The 23,991-nt window shown below is 47.3% G+C and overlaps 1 protein-coding gene across 1 annotated transcript in view; it reads left to right on the top strand.

Annotated features, from left to right (window-relative positions):
• LOC105871034 (integrin alpha-D-like) overlaps positions 1-23,991 on the top strand; it is a 49,606-nt gene that overhangs the window by 1,999 nt on the left and 23,616 nt on the right. The window contains exons 2-6 of the mRNA XM_075994862.1: positions 11,956-12,077; positions 12,207-12,358; positions 12,482-12,636; positions 21,679-21,833; positions 22,867-22,983. Coding sequence (XP_075850977.1) covers positions 11,956-12,077; positions 12,207-12,358; positions 12,482-12,636; positions 21,679-21,833; positions 22,867-22,983 — 701 coding nt within the window. The remainder of the gene's footprint in view (positions 1-11,955; positions 12,078-12,206; positions 12,359-12,481; positions 12,637-21,678; positions 21,834-22,866; positions 22,984-23,991) is intronic.

Here is a 23,991-nt window from a genome sequence, read left to right as displayed (position 1 = left end):
GATCCTGCAGGCTCAGAGTTCACGTCGGCATCTTTGAATCAGAAGCTTAGGTTGAATTCAGCCAGATAGGAGCTTTATGATGAGTTAGAAAAGTAAATCATTTCAAGTGATAAATTACCCTGGCACGACCACAAAGTTATCAATAAACAGGACCATAAATCTCTGCATTTGTCCTTATTTTTGGAGATCTGTAATTTCTGAATAAATAAATCCCTTCAGTTTATTTGTTTTGTTTTGTTCTTTAAGACAGAGTCTTGCTTTGTTGCCCAGGCTAGAGTGAGTGCTGTGGCCTCAGTCTTGCTCACAGCAACCTTAAATTCCTGGACTCAAGCAATCCTCCTGCCTCAGCCTCCTGAGTAGCTGGGACTACAGGCATGCGCCACCATGCCCGGCTAATTTTTTCTATATATATTAGTTGGCCAATTAATTTCTTTCTATTTATAGTAGAGATGGGGTCTCGCTCTTGCTCAGGCTGGTTTTGAACTCCTGACCTCAAGTAATCCGACCACCTCGGCCTCCCAGAGTGCTAGGATTACAGGTGTGAGCCACCGCGCCTGGCCAAATCCCTTCAGTTTATATCCTCCTTTTTCTACTTGGTAGTAGAATTCCTATCTGGGCCACCATGGTAGATGATTGTAATTATGAACCCAGTGAATTGTGCCTTCTTGGGCCCACTCCTTTGTAAAGCGACAATTGCTGCTCCAACCATCAAGAAATAGGTAGAGCCTATTTTTCTCTTTCCTTGAATCTGGGCTGGTCTTGTGGCTAGATCTGACCAACAGAATGTGGTAGAAATTTTGCATGGGTTCTGGAGCCTAGACCTTAAGAAGCCTGGTAGCTTTTGGCCGCCCCCTCTTGGAACATGGAAGAGACAGCTGAGGCCCCAGCTGACAGCCACTGCAAGTGACAGATGCATGCAGGAGGCCACCATGGACCTTTCAGACTAGTGCAGCCATCCAATGACTGCAGCCAAGGTGAGTTCAACAGAACTGCCCAGATTGTCACCTCACACGACTGTGAGAAATATTAATAATAAATTGCTGATGTTGCAATACTCTGTGTTTTGCAGTGGTGTCTTATGTTGCAATGGGCAACTCATATAGCCACTCAGTTAAAGAGCACATTTCCCAGCCTACTTTGCAGCTGGGGTGGCCACAGGGCTAGGTTCTGGCTAATGGGTTGTGAGCAGAAGTGAAGGGAACAACTTTGGATTCAGATCCTTTGAGAAAAGGTGTCCTCTTTTTCTCTTTAGCATCTTTCCACGGGCTGGAGTGTGGTGTGCCATTTTGGATGTTGCAGATGAGGGCAACATGCAACAATGCCAGAGTGGACAGAGGATCTTGAGTTCTGACTCTGTAGAACCACCATGCTAGCCCTGGGCTCCATGTTCCGACGCTATTACAGGAGAGAGAAATGAACATTGATCTTGTTGAAGACATTGCTATTCTGAGCCTTCAATGCAGCGGTTGACTCTGTATTGTAACTAACATCACTGCCTTCCCAGAGATTCTGCTTTCCTACTTGTTTAAGAAACTGAACTTGTTCTTGATGGTGCTGCTACCCCAACTAGTGTTTCAATCCCCTCTCTCTTATCAATACTCATGATAGAACCACTCAAAACAGAGAGTCTGGGAGTGTCCCCTCTACTCATCCTGGTTGGGGGCACAGGCCACAGTTATGTTTTCTCCACCTGTAGGATCCTCCTGACACGCTCACTTGGTTTGGTCGCCAAGGATTAATCCTCTACCCCTGAGAACACCATGGAGTGGATCCTACCCCTTTGTCCCTTCCTATCTGGTGGCAGAATGACGTGATAGAGAAATCAGATGCATGAGAAAGGTGCCGGATGGTCTTCCCCCACCCCTCTCTGGGGACAGTCCCAGAGGCGTGTGCCCCGTGGTGTGCATGTGCCTTTTCCAGGGAAAAACACACAGGCTTTGTTTTTAGAAAGTCTTAGCTCTTAACCACTTCCAGTTTAGAAAAGAGATTTCAAAAGGCAGCTTTGGGCCAGATCCAGACCTCAGGTTTTATTTGGCCCAAGTGGTCTTGTTTGTTTGGTTTCGATTAGTTGCTGATATTTTAAAATTGGGAGATTCCTTAGAGAAATCCAGATTTATGGTTTGGCAACATGAGGCCACAGCCAGGCAGAGCCCCTGTCAGGTAAGACACGGCTTTCCATCTTTTCCAGCTTCCCCTCCGTACAGCCTTGGAGGCCAAGGCCAGCTGTATGTAAGGTGGCCTTTGAGGCCCTGACCACCTCTGCAGCTCACTTCTGCCCCCCACGGCCCCAGCCTCATATTTCTCACACACATCCCGCGCTTAGGGTGACGCTTTTGAAAGCAAAAGGCATCATAATTGTAACTACCTGAGGAAGCCTGGCTTAAACACGGCCTGTCTGGGACAGACAGCACACATGTGTGTCCCATCAAACACACTCCATCTCCCCTCCCAACCTTTGCCTGTGCTGTACCCACTGCCCGGAACTCACTTCCTTTTCTCCTTCACCTGACTCAAGAGCCTGCCGAGGTGTTACTTCCTCCGGATCCTCCCAATCCGCAACTGAGGGAAGTTCCACTTTCTCAAGTACTGGCACTGTGACCTGTGTTTCTTCTTCCTGGAAACTGTACATTCCCAGAGGACCCCCATTGTACCCTCAGGCCCTAGGACAATAGCAGGAACACTCAACAAACAATTGCTGAATGTATGTGCCAAGTGAATGAATGAATGAACGAAGAGACTTGGGTTTCCCCAGCTTCCTGTTCTCTTTGTGTCCTCTATCAGGAGACAGAGCTCTCAAAATTTTGTTTCCGTACATTCCAACGTATGTCTTCAGGACCATATAGTATCCAATTGGTCTATTTCACATTTTCTAGACACTGAGAGACTGAATATACAAAGGAACAATGGCCAGACCATAGATAAAGATCGAACTCTGACCTACAGTCTGCAGCAGCCAGCCCAACAAACCAACCCATTAGCTACAATAACTGGCCCAGGAAGCCATCCTACTATCTATTTACGTTGGAGCAAAAGTAATTGTGGTTTTGGACCGTGAATTTTAAATCATTATAACTAAGCTCAAACGCATCTTTGTTAATCAAAATAGGAACCATTACAATCAACATATTTTTGCCAATGAGAAATAAGTTTGTTTATTTCTGTAGCCTTTCAGTGCTTCGGGATTCGATGAACTCTTAGAAAGCATTTTCTGCATCTTGCTGGTTGTGGAAGCATTTTCCCTGAAAAAAGTTGTCGAGATGCTTGAAGAAGTGGTAGTCGGTTGGCGAGAGGTCAGGTGAATACGCGGGGGGTGAGGCAAAACTTCGTAGCCCAAGCCGTTCAACTTTTGAAGCGTTGGTGGTGCAATATGTGGTAGGGCGTTGTCGTGGGGAAGAAGTGGGCCCTTTCTGTTGACCAATGCCGGCTGCAGGCATTGCAGTTTTTGGTGCATGTCATCCATTTGCTGAGCATACTTTTCAGGTGCAATGTTTTCGCCCGGATTCAGAAAGCTGTAGTGGATCAGACCACCAAACAGTGACCATGACCTTTTTTGGGTGCATGTTTGGCATTGGGAAGTGCTTTAGAGCTTCTTCTCAGTCCAACCACTGAGCTGGTCATTGCTGGTTGTCATATAAAACCCACTTTTCATCACATGTCACAATCCCATCGAGAAATGGTTTGTTGTTGTTGCGTACAAGAAGACTATATTTTATTTTATTTAAAAATTTTTTTTATTTCAGCATATTATGGGGGTACAAATGTTTAGGTTATGTATATTGCCCTTGCCCCACCTGAGTCAGAGCTTCAAGTGTGTCCATGTCCCAGACAGTGGGCACCGCACCCATTAGGTGTGTGTATACCCATCCCCCCATCCCTCCATCTGCCCGACACCTGATGAATGTTAGTACTATATGTGCACTTAAGTGTTGGTCAGTTAAAACAAATTTGATGGTGAGTACATGTGGTGCTTGTTTTTCCATCGGTCGCTGACCACTCTTCCACCCTTCCCCCACCCCCACCACCACCAGGGATAGAGGCCGATCCGGGCAGCCGAGACCATTCCCCAAAAAAGGGGGCAGTTGTGAGCCTTTAGCAGCCAACACGGCACCTGAGAAATTGGCGTTAACCCAGTAGAGGGCGTCTGGGAGGGGCACAGACAGCATCTGGTGACCACAGAATAGTTTGATCTTAATCTCTTTTTAGAGCAAAAGGAAGGAATGAGCAAGAGGTCCTGGGAAGGTGGGGTGAGAGCAGAGACTTGAGCAGACATGCAGTGTCTCCAGGAGAACATGGGCCAGGAGGGGTCGTTCCTGGGAGGGGCTGGGCTGGAGATGCCGGTGTGAATTAGGAGAGGAAGAAATTAAGTACAAATTAAGTGTATATTCTTCTCATCCCGGCCACTTGCCCCAGCCACGGGAATTTGAGCAAGGACCACGCTTTATCTCCCTCAGGGTTTTTGCCAATGCACAAGAGCCGGCTGTTGCTTCTTCCTTCTTCTTCCTTTTGCTGGTCACATGGTATTTTCCTGTCCCCCCCAGGTACACATTGGCTGTGTTTCCTGATGTCCTTCCGCTTTCCTCTACTCCACTTTTTTCCTGCAGCCTTTTACTCAAACTAAACAAATCCTTGTTTGATCTTACATTTGTACCAGTTCAAGTTAGTCTGCTTTCTAGAAAAGCTGCTTCTGCTCTGTTCCGAGGCAGCGTTCTGATTTATGCAATCACTGAGCAGGCCTCAGGGCTGCGGTCCCCAGCCCTGGGCCATGGCCTGTTAGGGACCCAGCTGCAGAGGTCTGCTGCCCACCCCCACCTGCCCGTGGGAAATTGTCTTCCATGAAACTTAGAGGAGGGAGGGCACACAGCAGGAGGTGCGAGGGGGATGAGCAAGCAAAGCTGCATTTATATTTACAGCTGCTACAGCCACTACCCATCACTCACATCACCACCGCCTGAGCTCCAGTTCCCCTACCCCTGTCCATGGAAAAATTGTCTTCCATGAAACCAGTGCCTGGTGCCAAAAAAGTTGGGAACTGCTGCCTTAGGGTGATATTGGCTGAGCGTTTGTTCCATTCACTTCAAATCCATGCAGCCCCTCCTGCCACCCACCCATCCACCTGTTCTCCCTTCACCGCTCTTCATCCTTCTGTCCATCTTACCTGTCTATGTACAAACTCACCTACCCTCCCATCACCCATCCGTCCATCCATACACCCACAGACGTGGGCTGACCCCTGGTGGTGTCTGCTCTGGGTCCGATGCCCATAGCTGGAGAGACAAGGGGAGATGAGACACAGTCTCTCCCTTCGATCAACTCTCATCTAGAGTGTCCCCTTTTATTCTTCACTAAGAAAGACTGGTTATTAACTTGATCCCCTTCCCTCAGCTTGTACCAACTACTGCAACGAGCAGCAGCAGATGCCATTTCCCAGGCACGTAACTGAACTGCAATAGTCGCTGAGACTGGAACTACCAGACCCTCGTACCAAAAAACCTGTTCAGTTGCCTGGGTGGCATTCTGTCATTCTCCATTCTGTCATTCTGTCATTCTCCACCTTCATCCATATGCCAGGCATTGACTGCGTGTCTCCTACGTGTCAGACACTGAGCGAGAGCTGGGGATGGGGAGGGGGACACAGTCTCCAGGCTGAAGGAGCCTGCAGTCCTTACCCCGCACCTGGCACAGCCAGGCGCTCCCTTGTTTATGTCAATATGTCATCTCCCTCCCAGACTCACCAAAGCAGAGCTAATCACTTCCTTTCTCGGGCCACTCTGCTGTCTAATAAAACTTCCAGGGTGTGTTCTTCTTGAGGGCTGGGCGCTTTCCTGTTGGTCTTGCTTCTGGCACCAGCCAGCCCAGCACCTGGGTCCTATGGGCTGCCCGAGTATGGGGAGCAAATGGTCCTCGAATGAACAAATATTGCCCAGTGAGGGCAGAGAGGAGGAAGCAAAATTGTTAGCAGTGTGGCGAAGACCGCAGCACCTTGCATCCTGTGCTCAGATTGTGCTAGCTGGGTGACTTGGGGCAAATGATTCACCTTCCCTATAGGGGTGACAGCAATGGGGAGAACAGCGATCCCCCCTCATAGGGCTGTGGTGAGGATTCCGTGAGCTAATATAAATAACAGTAATATAAATGTTAGTATCATCACAGCTCCTTTGTTCCACCGTCAAGATGCCGTTATCCTGCGCCTGCTTCTCCTGTCCATGTCCCAAGCTTCCCAACCATTGGCAAAAATCCTCCAGGGCTCCCAAATTTTTCATCACACCAGCAATTCAGGTGTGCAGAGAGAGCCAGGTGCTTTCAGAGGACAGCCTCTTCCTGAGTACCTATGTATGTGTGATTTTTCTACACCATAGAATTAAAATAAATTCTATTTTAAGAAAAACTGGGGGTGCAGAGGGGCTGCCTCCAAAGACAGAGACCTGAGACAGGTTGATGTAGCAGACGAAGGGGAGACACTTTAACTTCACTCAGGGCCTGTGCGTGAGCGCGGGCTGGGGTGGACTGAGACATCTGAGGGCTTCTGCCCACCAGGTTTCTGTTCTCTTCTTCCCACAGAAAACACAAGATCCAGGAGACAGACTCACAATTATTCAGTTCCACTTGGCTCAGGCAAATCGGACCTAAATGAAAGCAGCAACATGTGATCTGGTTTCTCCACATACCTCGCACCCCCTGTTTGTGTCAGATCATGTGAAACCCCTCCACCTGCTGACCTGCTAGAAGCTTCTGTGATCAGCACCTCAGGGACAGAGCAGAAACTTACTGAGTCAGGAATGCCAGTGATAGGAAAGGCCAGCTGCTCTCCGAACTCCCCCAGACCCTCTCTCTGTCCTGAACCTTCCTCTTGCCAGGTGCAGCCCTGGGGGGTTCCGCTGACTCATGGTCCCATGGGGGTCAGGAGGGGTCAACTAGGGCATCTTCCCCTCCTTGCTTATGTCAGCCCCCCCAGCAGCCTCCCTTTTCCTGGAAATGTCACATTATGATTCACTGAAATGGGGCTATGAGTTTTAGACACCCTAAGGTCCTGGCTGGAGCCTCACCGCTGAATTGTAAACTGGACGGGTTGAATTGAGGACATGACCTATTCTACTCGTTCATGATCCTCAGTTGTCCTTGCCAAAGTGAGCTATCTTACCTGGGCTTTTCTCCAGTTAGGATTCACCTTGACGGAGCCTGAAATGTCATGGACGTATGTTAGGCAGCTGGAGAAGAGATGGGTCTTATTCAGCCAGCGAACTTGTCTCTTCCCTCACCCACCAAAGATGGAGCCCGACCCCGAGGATGGAGAGACGGGAAGGCCAGGTTTCACGGGCTGCTGGTCTGCGGCAGCTCATCCTAGTGCTCGCTCTGCATGAGACCAGCCCCGAGTCTCCCAGCCTTCTGGCTGGAGTCACCGCCGCTTCCTCTTTTAGCCACTCCAGGTCTGGACCACTTTTCTTTTTCTTCCCCTTTTTGGGTTCTTCTGTCACCATTTCCTTCTTGGAATTCAACCCCTTTCTCTCTTGCCCTCTCTCTCTTGCTCTGAATCTTTCTTCACCTCCCTGTTCTCCAGGTCAGTTCCCAGCTACACTGTGTCTGAAGTCTCTGCATGTCTGCTCACTCCTGGTGACATTGCTGCCCACGCTCCGCACCCCGCCCCTCCTCCGCCCACGCCAGCCTGGCCTCCCCCACTGCCCCGCGTGGCTCACTCCAGCGTCACTAATGCCTCTGCTGCCAGAGCTGGGGGCTTCCTCATCTGTTGCCTCACTTGAGATCTGGCAGCCTGCGACACAACCTGCGTCCCTTTTGTCCAGCCCACACATCTCTCCTGCATGTCCTTCTTCCTTCTCTGTCAGCGTGGCCTCCTGCTCTGCTGCCAGCGTTGGTGTTTCCCTGGGGCCCACCCGAGCCCACTTTCTCCTCCCTCCTCACCCTCTCACCAGGTTGTCACCCAGCACTTCTGCTGACGGGACCGAAGCACAGCTCCAACCCAGAGTCTCACTGTGTCACCTGGGCTAGAGTGCCGTGGCATCAGCCTAGCTCACAGCAACCTCAAACTCCTGGGTTCAAGCGATCCTCCTGCCTCAGCCCCCTGAGTAGCTGAGACTACAGGCATGCGCCATCACACTGGGCTGATTTCTTTCTATTTTTGGGAGAGATGGGGTCTCACTCTTGCTCAGGCTGGTCTTGAATTCCTGAATTCAAGCAATCCCCCCACCTCGGCCTCCCAGAGTGCTAGGACTACAGGTGTGAGCCACCGCGCCCGGCCTTCTCTTCAATTATATGAAGGCTGAGAGAGGTGAGGAAGCTGCCGACGAAATATTTAAAGCTAGCGTAGTTGGTTCATGAGGTTTTAGGAAGGAAGCCATCTCCAGAACATTTAAAAGTGCACGATGGGCTGGGCGCTGTGGCTCACGCCTGTAATCTTAGCTCTTGGGAGGCCAAGGCGGGCGGATTGCTCAAGGTCAGGAGTTCAAAACCAGCCTGAGCAAGAGCGAGACCCCGTCTCTACTATAAATAGAAAGAAATTAATTGGCCAACTGATATATATATATAAAATTAGCCGGGCATAGTGGCGCATGCCTGTAGTCCCAGCTACTCGGGAGGCTGAGGCAGAAGGATCACTCTAGCCCAGGAGTTTGAGGTTGCTGTGAGCTAGGCTGACGCCACGGCACTCACTCTAGCCTGGACAACAAAGCGAGACTCTGTCTCAAAAAAAAAAAAAAAGTGCACGATGAAGCAGCAGGTGCTGATATAGAAGCTGCAGCAAGTTATCCAGAAGATCTAGCTGAGATCATTGATGAAGGTGGCTACACTCAACAACAGACTTTCAATGTAGACAAAATAGCTTTCTACTGGAAGAAGATGCCGTCTAGGATTTTCATGGCTGGAGAGGAGAAATCGATGCCTGGCTTCAAAGCTTCAAAGGACAGGCTGACTCTCTTGGTAGGGGCTAAGGAAGCTGGTGACTTTAAGTTGAAGCCAAGGGTCATTTACCATACTGAAAATCCAGGGCCCTTAAGAACTATGCAAAATCTACTCTGCCTGTGCTCCATAAGCAAAACAACAAAGCCTGGATGACAGCACATATGTTTACAGTATGGTTGACTGAATATGTTAAGCCCACTGGAGACCTACTGCTCAGAAAAAAAACAAAAAAAAAGATTCCTTTCAAAACATTACTGCTTATTGACAATGCACCTGGTCACCCAAGAGCTGTAATGAAGATGTACAAGGAGATGAATGTTGCCTTCACATCTACTGACACAGCATCCATTCTGCAGCCTATGGATCAAGGAGTAATTTTGACTTTTAAGTCTGATTATTTAAGAAATTTTGTAAGGCTCTAGCTGCTATGGATTCCTCTGATGGATCTGGGCAAAGTAAACTGAAAACCTTCTGGAAAGGATTCACCATTGTAGATGCCGTTAAGAACATTCATGATTTGTGGGAGGAGGTCAAAACATGAACATTAATGGGGGGTTGGAAGAAATTGATTCCAACCCTCATAGATGACTTTAAGGAGTTCAAGACTTCCATGGAGGAAGTGACTGCAGATGTGGGGGAAACAGCAAGAGTACTAGGATTAAAAGTGGGGCCTGACCAGGCGAGGTGGCTCACACCTGTAATCCTAGCACTCTGGGAGGCCGAGGCAGGAAGATTGCTTGAGCTCAGGAGTTCGAAACCAGCCTGAGCAAGAGTGAGACCCCGTCTCTACTAAAAATAGAAAGAAATTAATTGGCCAACTAAAAATATATAGAAAAAATTAGCCGGGCATGGTGGTGCATGCCTGTAGTCCCAGCTACTCGTGAGGCTGAGGCAGAAGGATTGCTTGAGCCCAGGAGTTTGAGGTTGCTGTGAGCTAGGCTGATGCCACGGCACTCTAGCCAGGGCTACAGAGTGAGACTCTGTCTCAAAATAAATAAATAAATAAATAAATAAGTGGGGCCCGAAGATGTGGCTGGATTGCTGCAATCTCATGATAAAATTATAACCGATGAGGGGCGTTGCTTCTTGTGGATGAGCAAAGAAAGCAGTTGTTTTTTTTTGTTTTTTTTTTGCGACAGAGTCTCACTTTGTTGTCCAGGCTAGAGTGAGTGCCGTGGCATCAGCCTAACTCACAGCAACCTCAAACTCCTGGGCTTGAGTGATCCTTCTGCCTCAGCCTCCCGAGTAGCTGGAACTACAGGCATGCGCCACCATGCCCGGCTAATTTTTTATATATATATCAGTTGGCCAATTAATTTCTTTCTATTTATAGTAGAGATGGGGTCTCGCTCTTGCTCAGGCTGGTTTTGAACTCCTGACCTTGAGCAATCCGCCCGCCTCGGCCTCCCAAGAGCTAGGATTACAGGCGTGAGCCACAGCGCCCGGCGAAAGCAGTTTTTTGAGATGGAATCTACCCGTGGTGAGAATGCTGTAAATCTTGTTGAAATGACAACCCAGGATTTAGAATGTTACGTAAACTTAGTTAATAAAACAGTGGTGGGGTTTGAGAGGATTGGCACCAATTTTGAAAGAGGTTCTACTGCGGGTAAAAGGCTGTCAAAGAACATTGCATGCCACAGAGCAATCTTTTGAGAAAGGAAGAGTCCATCGATGAAGCAAACTTTATTGTCTTATTTTAAGAAACCACCACCGCCACCCCAGGCCTCAACAACCACTACCCTGACCGGTCAGCAGCCACCAACATGGAGGCGAGACCCTCCCCCAGCAGAAAGATCACAACTTGCCAGAGGCTCAGATGATCACTAGCATTTTTTAACAATAAACTGTTTTTAACTCAGGTATGTACATTTGTAGACATAATGCTATTGCACACTTAATAGACTACAGTGCAGTGTGAGCGTAACTTTATATGCAGTGGGAAATCAAAAAATCTGTGTGGCTCGCTTTATTGCGGTGGCCTAGAACTGAACCTGCAGCACCTCCAGGGTGCGCCTGTACCGGATTGGAAAGGACTTGCGGTGTCCTCACGCACCGCACGTGAAGATATGGCAATGACATCAGTTTTCCTGGGAGCAGGGACCCTGGGTCGGCCACTTGACTGCGTCTGTGCTATTTCTATCCCTCCACTACCTGGCCTTGCTAGACTCCCTTAGTAGTTGGTAAATTTTTCTCCTTTTATTTTATTATTATTACTCTTAATGTCTGCTATTCCTAGGTGTGCCCAGATATTTAAAGGGCACATTCTTCGAGGCACTGGGCATGACGTGAGAATGGAAATAAAAATTGCCAGGAGGCAATGCCCAGGAGGGTAGAATCTGGGTGTGGGTGCGGCCACTCTCCCTCCCAGCTGGCTCCTCTGTGTCTTTTGAAGAGACAGAGTAGCAACAGGTAGCGAAAAGGGGTCCTTGGGCTTGGGGTCAGAGGATCTGGCTTCAGGTCTGGAGTTGGCCTCTTAAAGGCTGACCACGTGGGTTTGGCACGGTCCCCAGCCTCCCTCCTGCATCTGGGAGGTGGGGCTGGATGAGCTCTGAGGTCCATTTCAGCCTTAAACCTTTGTTGTAATATGTCATTGACTGTTGACCACGTTCCAGGTGCTGTTCTAAGAACTATATGAATTCATCTAATGTTGATAGATAAGCTCTGAGGTATTACTGTCCTAGTGTGAAAAGTGAGGAAACTGAGGCACAGAAAGATTTGGATCCTTGCCTAGGGCCTCAGGGCTCATAAGTGGAGTCAGAGACTAACTGAATGAATGAATGAATGAATGAATGAATGACACTCAGGTCACCAGGGCAGGCTTCTAATCTCCACTTCTTCATGTCTTTCTTAGGAGTCTTTCCTTTTCTACAGCCACCATCTCTCCACTCCTACCTCCCCTTTTTGGGCCTTGTTGGTGACATCTTTTCACTTACTTGCCCCTTTTTTCTGTCTCCCACATTCCTACCTCCATATTCTTCTTCTTACTTATTTCCAACTTGTTCCCGCACCCCCCCAACCTGAGTTGCCCTTTTCTCTTCTGGCCAGCGGATGCCAGGCTCCCAGCTGTTCCCCAGACTCCAGTATTTTGGGCAGTTGCTGAGCGGGGGTCAGGACCCCACTCAGGACGGACTGGTGGACCTGGCCGTGGGGCACATGCTGCTGCTCAGGTGAGAGCAGCCTTCCTCGGACACCTGTGTGTGGTCCCAGGTCCAGACCAGGACGCCCACCCCCCGCCCCACCCCAGGTCGTGCTCCCAGGAGCCAGTGCCTGTCCTCAGCTTGGTGTTCTGCCCACAGGACCAGACCTGTCCTCATGGTAAACACACACTTCGCACCTGCAGAGCTTGCCAGGTCTGTGTTCGAGTGTCAGGAGCAGGTGGTCTTTGTCCAGACACTGGATGACACCAGTGTCTGCCTTTCTATATATGAAAGTCCCAAGATCCAGCTGGGTGAGTCCTCTCCCCTCTGACACAGGACACCCTGACCTCTGGAGTCCCCTAGGTCCGGACTCCTGTCTTCTGCTTGGCCTATCTGCCTCTCACAGCCCTCCCCCTCCCTGCTTTCCCCTCCAGATGACCTCCAAAGCTCTGTGACCTTTGACCTATCCCTTGACCCTGGCCGCCTGATTCCCCATGCCATCTTTGAGGAAACACAGATCCAGACCTTGACTCGCGTCCGAGTCCTTGGGCTGACCCGGCACTGTGAAACTGTGAGGCTGCTGCTCCCGGTGAGGGACTTGGAGTCTGGAGAACTCAAGCTTGCTTTGTGCTGCGAGTAACAGTAGGGGAAACAGTGCACAAGAGAGTATAAAAGGCCTTTACACAGCAAGAGGTCTAGGTGCGAGTGTTGTTTAATTAAGTGGCTCAGCAGTGACATTAAGATGCAGATTCTTTCCAACCTTCCAATCAGTCATACTTGAGTGACTTTTGTCCTAACCATCCCCTCATGGTCACAAGAGTGCCGCTGTGGCTCCAGGCATTGTCCTCAGATAACTGTTCCCAAAGACAGGAAGAGCAAGTGTCTCTTCACATCTCTCTTTTACATGGAGGTCAGTCTTCCCCATAAATTCTCATATTCCCCCTTAGGTCTCATTGGGTAGGATCAAGTCAAATTTCATCCCATTGACTGCATGGACTGGCGAGAGAGTGAGCATCACTTTTTTTTTATTATTTTTTTTTTATTTTTATTTTTTGAGACAGAGTCTCACTTTGTTGCCCAGGCTAGAGTGAGTGCCGTGGCGGCAGCCTAGCTCACAGCAACCTCAAACTCCTGGGCTCAAGCGATCCTCCTGCCTCAACCTCCCGAGTAGCTGGGACTACAGGCATGCACCACCATGCCCAGCTAATTTTTTCTATATATATTAGTTGGCCAATTAATTTCTTTCTATTTATAGTAGAGACGGGATCTCGCTCTTGCTCAGGCTGGTTTCGAACTCCTGACCTTGAGCAATCCGCCCGCCTCGGCCTCCCAGAGTGCTAGGATTACAGGCATGAGCCACCACCCCCGGCCCACTTTTTGCAGGCTTAATAATGAGAGGTAGCTCTGCCAGCCAGGAAGGTGGCAGGGCTGGAGGCTGTTGGGGAGGCTACCTGCAGGGTCTGGCAAATGTTATGCTTGAAGAATAAGCTGTGGGCAAAATTCCTTTATCAAGGAACAGCTTGGACATTCTGTAATGTCAAGAGTGTACAGTGCAGTAGCAGCAGTGACTAAGTAAACTTGTCGCTTTGTACTTGGAATAAGTCACTGACGTGAACAGTCTGAATCAGCTCTAGCCTTTGAGCAGTGCATGCATGTGGGAGTTTTATCACCGGAACCTTGACTAACGGAAAACGAGGTTTGGTTGGTTGTTGTAATTCAGGTTAAACCTGGGAGCAGCAGGTCGGATGGGGCGGGGTCACCACTGAGGGTATGCCAGCCTCAAGGGGCTGGTCCTCGAATGGCTTTATTCCCAGAGGACAGGGCAGTTAACAATTTCTCCCTCAACCTTGAGTCTGCATTAAGAAAAGAGAGAAAATTGTGAATCTGATCAAATTATGGCCATTGAGTGTTAACTTTTTCAGTGTTGTATGGAGCAATAGGCAAGTAGGAGACTACTTTTCACATTAAAGGAATGTCAAAGAGAAAGATAGTCATTTGGGAATGTTAAAAAACTAAAAAACTTTCAATTGTGATAAAATACACATAACATGGAATTTGCCATCTTAAACCATTTTTAAGTGTACAATTCGGTGGTGCGTTTACACCATTGTGTAACCAACCTCAAGAACTCTTTTCATCTGCTGAAACTGAAACCCTATACCCATTAAACTACTCCTGGTTTTCCCTGCTTCCTAGCTCCTGCCAACCACCATTCTACTCTCTATCTCTGTGACTTGGACTACTTTGGTACCTCATATAAGTGGAATCATACAGTGTTTGTCTTTTTGTGACTGGCTTATTTCGCTTAGCATAATGTCCTCAAGTTTCATGTGTGTTGTAGCATGTGTAAGAATTTCCTTCCTTTTAAAGGCTGAATAATATTCCATTGTGTGTGTGTGTGTATCACATTTTGTTTATCCATTCATCTGTCAATGGACACGTGGGTTGCTTTCACCTTTTGGCTATTGTGAATAATGCTGCTATAAACACGAGTGTACAGATGCATCTTTGAGATTCTGTTTTCAATTCTTTTGTGTATATACGCAGAAGGAGAACTGCTAAATCATGTGGTAATTCTATTTTTAATTTTTTTTTTTTGAGACACAGTCTCGCTTTGTTGCCCAGGCTAGAGTGAGTGCCATGGCGTCAGCCTAGCTCACAGCAACCTCAAACTCCTGGGTTCAAGCGATCCTCCTGCCTCAGCCTCTCGAGTAGCTGGGACTACAGGCATGCGCCACCATGCCTGGCTAATTTTTTCTATATATATTAGTTGGCCAATTAATTTCTTTCTATTTATAGTAGAGATGGGGTCTCGCTCTTGCTCAGGCTGGTTTCGAACTCCTGACCTCGAGCAATAAGCCCGTCTCAGCCTCCCAGAGTGCTAGGATTACAGGCGTGAGCCACCGCGCCCAGCCTATTTTTAATTTTTTTGACCAACAATCATACTGTTTTCCATAGTGGCTGTACCATTTTACACTTCCACCAGCATTGTATAAGTTCTCTGATTTCTTTACATCATCACTAACACTTATTTTTTGATGTGTGTTGTTGTTTTTTCTATTGATAGTAGCCATTGTAATGAGTGCGAGGTCATATCTCATTGTGGTTTTGATTTGCATTTTCCTAATGATTCATGACATTGAGCATCTGTCCATGTGTGTTGGCTATTTGCATATCTTCTTCAGAGAAATGTCTGTTTCAGTCCTTTGCCCATTTTTCAATCGGGTTGTTTGGCTTTTTGTTTTGTTGTGTTGTAGGAGTTAAAGTTCCTTAAATATTCTGGATATAAACTCCTTAACAGAGATGTGATTTGCAAATATTTTTCCCATCTCATAGGTTGCCTTTCACTCTGTTGATTATATCCTTTGATACACCGAAGTTTTTAATTTTGATGTTGTCCAACTTACCTATTTTTTTTTCTTTTGTTGCTTGTACTTTTGGCGTTATATCTAAGAAATCATTGCAAAATCCAGTGTCATGAAATCTTTGCCCTGTGTTTTCTTCTAAGAGTTTCATAGTTTTAGCTATTTTGTTTAGGTCTTTGATCCATTTTGAGCTGATTTTTGTATATAGTATAAGGTAAGGGTACAAATTCATTCTTTTGCATGTAGGTATCCAATTTTCCAACCTCTTGGCTCTTTTTAATTCCTTCTCTTCTACCCAGAACTACTGATCTGCTTTTTATCACTGTATATTAGTTCACATTTTCTAGATTTTATATTTGTGTAATTATGTACTATTTGATTTTTTTTTTTTTTTTTTTTTTTTAGGCAGAGTCTCACTCTTTTTCCCCGGCTAGAGTGCCATGGTGTCAGCCTAGCTCACAGCAACCTCAAACTCTTGAGCTCAAGCAATCCTGCTGCCTCAGCCTCCCGAGTAGCTGGGACTACAGGCATGCACCACCATGCCTGGCTAATTTTTTCTATGTATTTTTAGTTGGCCAATTAATTTCTTTCTATTTTTAGTAGAGACGGGGTCTCGCTCTTGTTCAGGCTGGTCTAGAATTCTTCAGCTTAAGCAATACTTCTGCCTCAGCCTCCCAGAGTGCTAGGATTACAGGCGTGAGCCACTATGCCCAGCCTTGATCTTTTTTTATTTGGCTTCTTTTCACACAGCATAATTATTTTGAAATTCATTTATATTGTTGTATATATGTGTTTTGGGAAAATCCCTGAACAATATAGAAAAACTGCCCCCTAGACTGAGAGGGAGCCAAGAGACCAAAGAATGACTCAGACAAGTCCAGCTTGATGAGTTAGATGAGTGTTAGAGGTTAATTTACACGAGCACTTGCTCCTGGGCAGCTTAGGAATTTCTTCCATGGGAGCTGTCTTGCATGCAAAATCCGCATCTGCCCACCAGTGATGTTGCTTTAAATATCTTCCCATAGAGTGATGCAAAGTTTTTACATTGTATCTTTGCTTGTTCACAGTGAAACAAATCACATGGGGGCAGTAACAATATTAAAATTTCCCGCTAGGCTGGGGATTTTAGTATAACAATTAACTAAAGGGCACTATAGGACAATCAAAGCCACTCTAAAGCAGTCAGGGCCAGTTTGAACAGGCTGTTTCAGGGCAAGAAAGTGCTGAGGCACCAACGAAAGCTCTGGGTGCTTCGTCACCCACCCCCACCAAGCCCAGCAGTTATCTTGTTACCTGCCTAGTCTACTTTGTAACAACTTTGCAACAACTTTGCGGAGCACTCCAGGTTAGCACAGTGTTTCTGTTATGTAGTGGAGAACTTGCATTTTCCCTTGGTGTGAACACTTCATTCTTTTTTATTGCTGAGGGGTATTCCCTTGTAATTACACAGGATTTCAAAATGACTAATGAGATTTAAAACATTTCATCAGGCTCTGATGATGATCATTAGTCTAGTTTTAAAATTCTAAGTGGTTTGTTCAATCTGTGCATCTCAGCAATGTATTATTTAGTATCCTAGCCTGCACTTGTCTCTCTAGGGCCCAAATATTACAATTTTAAATGTTAAGGAAAAACTATTGGGGTTTCTTAACATCAAATTATGTTATGAAGGCTGGGTATGGTGGCACATGCCTGTAATCCCAGCACTTTGGGAAGCTGACGTGGGAGAATTGCTTGAGCCCAGAAGTTGAAAACTGGCCTGGGCAACATAGTGAGACACCATTTCTATAAAAAAAATGGAAAAAAAATTAGCCAGGTGTGGTGGCACATGCCTGTAGTCCTAGCTACATTGCTTGAGCCCAGGAGTTGGAGGTTGCTGTGAGCTATGATTGCACCATTGCACTCCAGCCTGTGTGACAGAGCAAGACCCTGTTTCTAAAAATAAATAAAAAGTACATAAAAACTAAAAACTAAAAAATGATGTTATAAACTTTTTTCCTGACTTGAGGTTTTTCAATGTGCAAATATTAATATATCTGTATGATACATTAAATTTTTTTTCATTTTTAAAAGTTGACACAGGATAATTGTGTCATATTTATGAGGTACATAGTGATGTTTCAATACATGCATTGTATAGTGATCAGATCAGATTAATTAGCAAACACATCATCTTAAACATTTATCATTTCTTTGTGTTTAGAACATTCAATATCATCTCTCCTAGTATTTGAAAATGTATATTATTGCTAACTACAGTCATACTACAGTGCTATAGAACACTAGAACGTATTCCTCCTACCTAGCTGTAATTTTGTAACCTTTAACAAATCTCTCCCTATGGCCCCCTTCCCCCTACCCTTCTCAGACTCTAGTAACCTTTGTTCTGCTCTTTACTTGAAGGTGTTCTTTACTCATCAGAGAAAAACAAATAATAACTGATGTGTTGTTGGACATAATCAAGTGCTATCAAAAACAGGATCAGGAATCCATTTGCTACTATCCCTGAATGTTAGTATTTAATCCCCCTTGTGGAATACTCATTGACTTAGCACCCGATGAAACTCTGAAAGTAATCTGAGAAGCTTCTGCACAACTTATGGGTTCATGTTTTATCTGAAAATCCAGACCTATCATACACACACAGCCATCAACACATGCTGGTGACATCAACACATTCCTGGTGACCTATGCGTGTGAGTTGGAATTTTCTTATTCAGTCAAAATAAAGACTAGGAGAAATAAAACAAAACAAAATGCTGCATGTGGCACTTAAGCTGTGTGGCCTGTGAGTCGTGCTCTCCAGGCCTGAGGCAGGCACAGATCATTCTGGAGAAAGGTTGCAAAAGTAACCTCCCTCACGCTGATTAGAAAAGATTATTAAATATGCTGTTTTATTAGTTTTTAACTAGACATTTAAAAAAAATTATTGAAGGATGGTGCTTCTTGTAAGTGTGGAACCCCCATGAAGTCCCCTGATGGTGCCCGAATCTAAAGAGCATCTTCTACCACTGCCTTGTGGGGAGTCAGAGCTTTGGCAGTTTCTGCAAGGACCTGGGAAGAAGGTGCTTTTGTGGCAGTGTGTGGTGTTTGCAAGTACTTGAATATCTGATTGCATTTTGCCCTTATTGTTCTCTAAAAATGAGTGCAAAACAAACTTTTGCTGACATAAGGCATGATATAAGTAAGACAAAGTTGGGGGATTTTTGTAGTTGCTAAAATCAGCAAAATGTTAGCCTCAAGCGTGGAAGGAAGTCCAGAAGTAAAGATTGTGCATGAAATTCGATACCATTCAAGATCATGGCTAAAAGATGAGGTATGGTGACTATGGAGGAAATGAAGAGATCTTTAAATTTTTGGATTAAGGAGATTCATTTAAAAATTACTTTGTGGTTCCAAATGCAGAGAAATGTTCACAGATCCACGGAACTAATGATGGCCTTCTGCCTGCTACAGAGCCCTCGGCACAAGAGGGAGAAGGCTGTCTGTCGCTCAACTTGACCTTGACAGTCTTTGCAGGGAAGTAGGTAACTCAGCTTCAAAGTTAGCAATCATAGCCGTCCACCCAGTTCCCTGCAAGAACATTCTCAATGCTTCACATTTAATTTCTTCTGTCCAGGTCAAAGTAAGTGGATGTAAAATTTTTGTATAGAAAACTCTTATTGGCTGGGCGCGGTGGCTCAAGCCTGTAATCCTAGCACTCTGGGAGGCCGAGGCGGGCGGATTGCTCGAGGTCAGGAGTTCGAAACCAGCCTGAGCAAGAGCAAGACCCCATCTCTACTATAAATAGAAAGAAATTAATTGGCCAACTAATATATATATATATTAATACATTAAATATATTATATATACATTAAATATATTATATATTATATATATATATTATATATATATATATATAAATTAGCCGGGCATGGTGGTGCATGCCTGTAGTCCCAGCTACTCGGGAGGCTGAGGCAGGAGGATTGCTTGAGCCCAGGAGTTTGAGGTTGCTGTGAGCTAGGCTGACGCCACGGCACTCACTCTAGCCTGGGCAACAAGCGAGACTCTGTCTCAAAAAAAAAAAGAAAGAAAGAAAACTCTTATTAATATATTATTTGCAGTTGACATTTAATCTGTATTTTATATGTTTTAAATAACACTCACATATAGGCACAAAATCATTTATGCTATAGAAAGGAATTTTTTCATGTATTTTAACCTTCAAAGTCTGTTCCTGGGCTTTTACATTAACACATAGAACCCTTTTTTCATGTTTTTATGTTTAACTGTGAAATGTTTCAAATACACAGAAATTTACAGAAGATAAATAACAACCATCCACCCCTGATTTAACAAATGTTAAAATATTGAGTGTTTTGTTTTGTTGTTAGAGATAGGATCTTGCTCTGTCACCCAGGCTGAAGTGCAGCGGCACGATCATAGCTCACACTAACCCCGACCTTCCCACCTCAGCCTCCCAAGTAGCTAGCACTACAGACATGTGCCACCAAGCCTGGCTAATATTTTTGTAGAAATGGTGGAGAGTGTTTCACTATGTTACCCAGACTGGCCTCAAACTCCTGGCCTCAAGCGATCCTCTATCTTCAGCCTCCCAAAAGCACTGAGATCACAGGCATGAGCCACCATGCCTGGAGTTCAATGCTAATTTAACAAATGTTAAAAGTTTCCCCCCACTCTACCAGAGGCAATCACTCTTCTGATTTCTATCTTTATAGATTTGTTTTCATTGTTGTTTAACTTTACATGAAAGGAGTCAGACACTATACATTTTGATGTCTGGCTCCTTTCACTTAAGATAAAACATCTGTAGCCTGTTCCTTTCTTTTCTTTTCTTTTCTTTTCTTTTCTTTTCTTTTCTTTTCTTTTCTTTTCTTTTCTTTTCTTTTGGAAACAAGGTTTCCCTCTGTCACTAGAGCTAGAGCTGGGCTAGATTGCAGTGGCCTCATTGTAGCTCACTGCAACCTCAAACTTCTGGGCTCAAGCGATCCTCCTGCCTAAGCCTTCCAATAGCAGGGACTACAGTGTGCACCACCACACCTGGCCAACTTTTTTATTTTTTGTAGAGAAAGGGCCTAGCTCTTGCTCAGGCTGGTCTCAAACTCCTGAATTCAAGTGATTGTCCTGTCCCACCTTGTCTTCCCAGAGTGCTGGGATTACAGACATGTGCCACTGCACCCGGCCTTGTAGCCTCTTATTTATTTCTGAGTGGTAGTCCATCGTATGAATTTACCCTTTTGGTTATCCATTCTCCTATCTAGCAGGTCTGCTTTTTTAAACACCCTAACCTAGCTTTCTTCTTCCCCTTTCTCATCTCCCACACTCTGAGGGGGGCTCTGCCTCTCTCACATCTACCCGCCAGGGCCTCTAGAACTGTCTGTTCTGCTTCCTCCCTTTCCACTTGTGTGCAGCCCCAGAGAGACCCCCTGGTGGCACCTGGCTCCAAGGCCTGGGAAGGGAGGTCTTCTGGGAGAAGGAAGCCAGATCTTTGTAGGGGGTGGTGGTGGGGGGGAGCATGAGGCCTCTGCCCGCCCCCCGTTGTATGATTAACCAAGGCCCTCTTCCCCACTGTGCCCCTCCTTCTGCCACGTGGAGGCCCTGAGTCATGGTTTTAACTACCCCCCAGGACGCTGAGCACCCTAGTGCTCTCACCCAGGCTTCTGCTTCCCCCGCAATGTGTGGCTCCACGATGGCCTTTGGCACAATGCTCCTCCTGGCTGGTAAGTGGGGGCCCGCAGGACTGGGGAGAGTGGGGGGAGGTCTCTGTCTGGTACGACAGGCTGGGGGCTGGTGGTCAGGAGGAGCTGAAGGCAGAAGGGTGGACTCGTGTCCAAACAGCCTGGAATGGGAGGGTGTGACCCAGACAAAGGCGAGGGAAGACGGGCCCAGGGGAGAGTGAGCTGCCTATCCCGATGGCCACGTTGACCCTGGCCCCCCCTCCCATGCGTATTCACGGGGGACCCTGGTAAGGGTGCTGTGTGGGTCAGAGGAGTCTGCCCCAGCAAGCCCCCTGGAACAGAAGGCCATAGAAGCCATGGAGGGTGGAGAAGGTTGGATGCCACCTCCCTCGGCCTGGCTTTACCTCCAGTCCTGATTACAGGTGGGCTGCCCACTGCTGCTAAGAGGTTGAAAAATGTATAATATTATATTCACGTGCCATTTAACAGTCATATTTCACACAAAACCCCAGATTTCTAGCTTATTCTGAGAAACAAGGTGGTCTGGCAGCTCTGGATACTGGTGCCTGACAGTGGCTGCCCCCGTAGAAGGGGCAGGAGCTCTATGGGTCCACCACTCCCCGGCGCTCGCCTTCCCCCCTGCACTCACTGGCATCACCTGCCTCAGCCAGGGAGCACTTGAGTCTGAGCCCCTTGATATCCTGGTGCTCGTCAGACCACAGGGGCTGCTTGCGGACTCTTGAGTAAGGAGAGTAGAGGACGTAAGCCTCCCTTGCATGTGGCTGTAGTAGGGTCCCAGTTCCCTACACATCTGGCCTCTCTCCAGGACCCCAGGCTACAGGTGTCTGGGCCTCCCTGCCGCTACCTGGCCAGACACTTGACACCTCCCTAGGGCTTCCCCACTCTTGGGCGGGTGGAGTTGACTCCTCAGTCCAGAGACATGGGGATTCTAGAGGAATGGGGAGGAGAGATGGCTGCTTGGGAGTGGAGTAGTTAGAAGAAACCCAGGAAATGTAGGGGGTGGCCCCCTGAGGGGTGGCACCAGTGAGGGGAGTGTGAGTAGTCAAGGATCAGGAAAGAGAGTTGGAGTCCTGTCTGTGCCAGTGACTTGCTGTGTGGTTCTGCATCAGTCAACAAATGATAATCAGGCACCTGCTGAGCCCGGCACCGCAGCCCCAGCCGGCATGGAAGCACAAGGCAGATGCGGTCCTTCCCTCTTAGAGCCTGGCTCCAAGAGGGGGACACACACAGTGACACATAATCATAGACTTCTATGTCTGTTCCCCGACTGGACCGTGGTGTCTCTGTGTATCAAGAAGCTGGAGGAGGGAGGTCTCTAGCGGGGCGCCCATGCGCACTGGCTTGCCCGGGCAGCCCTGCTATAATTATTAATGGTGTCCCGTTCAGTCTCAGAAGGTCTCCGTTTAGACAATAAATGTTATGGTCGTCTTGTCTTCAAGGGACATTCGTGATCTAACATACAGGAGGTGACTGGCCTAATTTCAGATCCTGGATGTCCTTTGCAGTGTCTTTGAAGGGGTACTTGATGGATTGCTGCCTTCTGTATTGTCTTTTGGTTTGATTTGATCAAACCAAATGGTTTGATCATTTTTGAGGGAGGGAGAGGGATGGGGACCACCCAGAGGGCAACTCAGTCAACAAGGTGGAAGGAGTGGGCTTGTCCTTCTGGGCAGATGGGAACAAAGGCTGGAGTAGAGTGGGGTTTCAAGAGGCCAGGGGGACAGAGGGGATGGGGCTTCTCTGACTCCTGCCCCCATATTCCTCAGTCCTGGCTTCTTGTCATGGATTCAACCTGGATGTGGAGGAGCCCACCATCTTCCAAGAGGATGCAGACAGCTTCGGACAGAGCGTGGTGCAGTTTGGCGGGTCTCGGTAGGCCACACTCTCCCCCCCCCACAACCCCTCATGTCCTGCAGGCAGATGGCCGCCTGCAGCACCGTAGGGAGGTGTCCTGAGGAAGGGCAGCATGGATGAGAAGGCTTTCCATGTCTCCTCTGAGGCCCCTGACCCTACAACGTGTTATTCATGATCCCAGTAAGGACCACAAAACTCTAGGCAAGATGCCACCTCTGAAGGAGGCCTTGAACCTTCCCTCCAGGTGGGTCTCTTCTTGGCAAGTGACTCGTGGCAGTCGCAGAGGGTCCGAACTTATTAAACTTAGAGTTTAATATTCTGCACTTGGCCTCTTGAAAGTGTTATTGATTTTATCTTTGCATCTGTTGTGTAAGTGAAGACTGATGGGAGGATGGAGATACACTGGGGGCTTGGAGGCTCAGCTCACAGGCAGCCCTGCCTCCCTGGGAAGGGGTCTCAGCTGCCAGTTCCCCACCAGTGCACGGTGACTGCTGCTGCCCTCCGCCCCGGCACCAGCTGGTCATGGTCGGGTCATTCTCCCTGGGAGTATCCCTGAGCCTATGGGAGTGTAGCACTAAATTGCAAATAGAAAACACCAGGATAGGGAGAAAGAGAGAGAGGGAACACTGAAGAAAAGAGCAAGCTCCCTTTAACCCCAAGAGACCCCGCATTTTCATATTTGCATTTGGGCCCACAGATTATGTACCTGGCCCTGACTCTAAGAGCTCACATTCTCATGTCCCAGAGAGTTCAAGTCGGGATGTGATGCAGGTGGAACCAAACTCTGGGAGACATAGGAAGGGAGAGATCAAACGGAAGCAATTCCTGGAGGCTCCCCAGGGGAGGTGGCATTGGCAGTGAGCCCCAGAGGACAGGCAGGTTGGGCTGGCCCACAAGGAGCTGCAGAGGTCACTGAGTTCTGAGTGCATGTCCCTCTCCTTCCTCACCCGGCTGGCAGCCCGGGGTGATGGAGGCAGTTGCCAGGCACCAGGGTTTTGTTTTTTCTTTGTTTTGAAATGTAGCTGA

The sequence above is a fragment of the Microcebus murinus genome, chromosome 19 (genome assembly GCF_040939455.1).
Source record: "Microcebus murinus isolate Inina chromosome 19, M.murinus_Inina_mat1.0, whole genome shotgun sequence".
NCBI lineage: Eukaryota > Metazoa > Chordata > Mammalia > Primates > Cheirogaleidae > Microcebus > Microcebus murinus.
The sequence above is the reverse complement of the archived record's forward strand: the minus strand, read 5'-3'. Positions and strand labels throughout refer to the sequence as shown.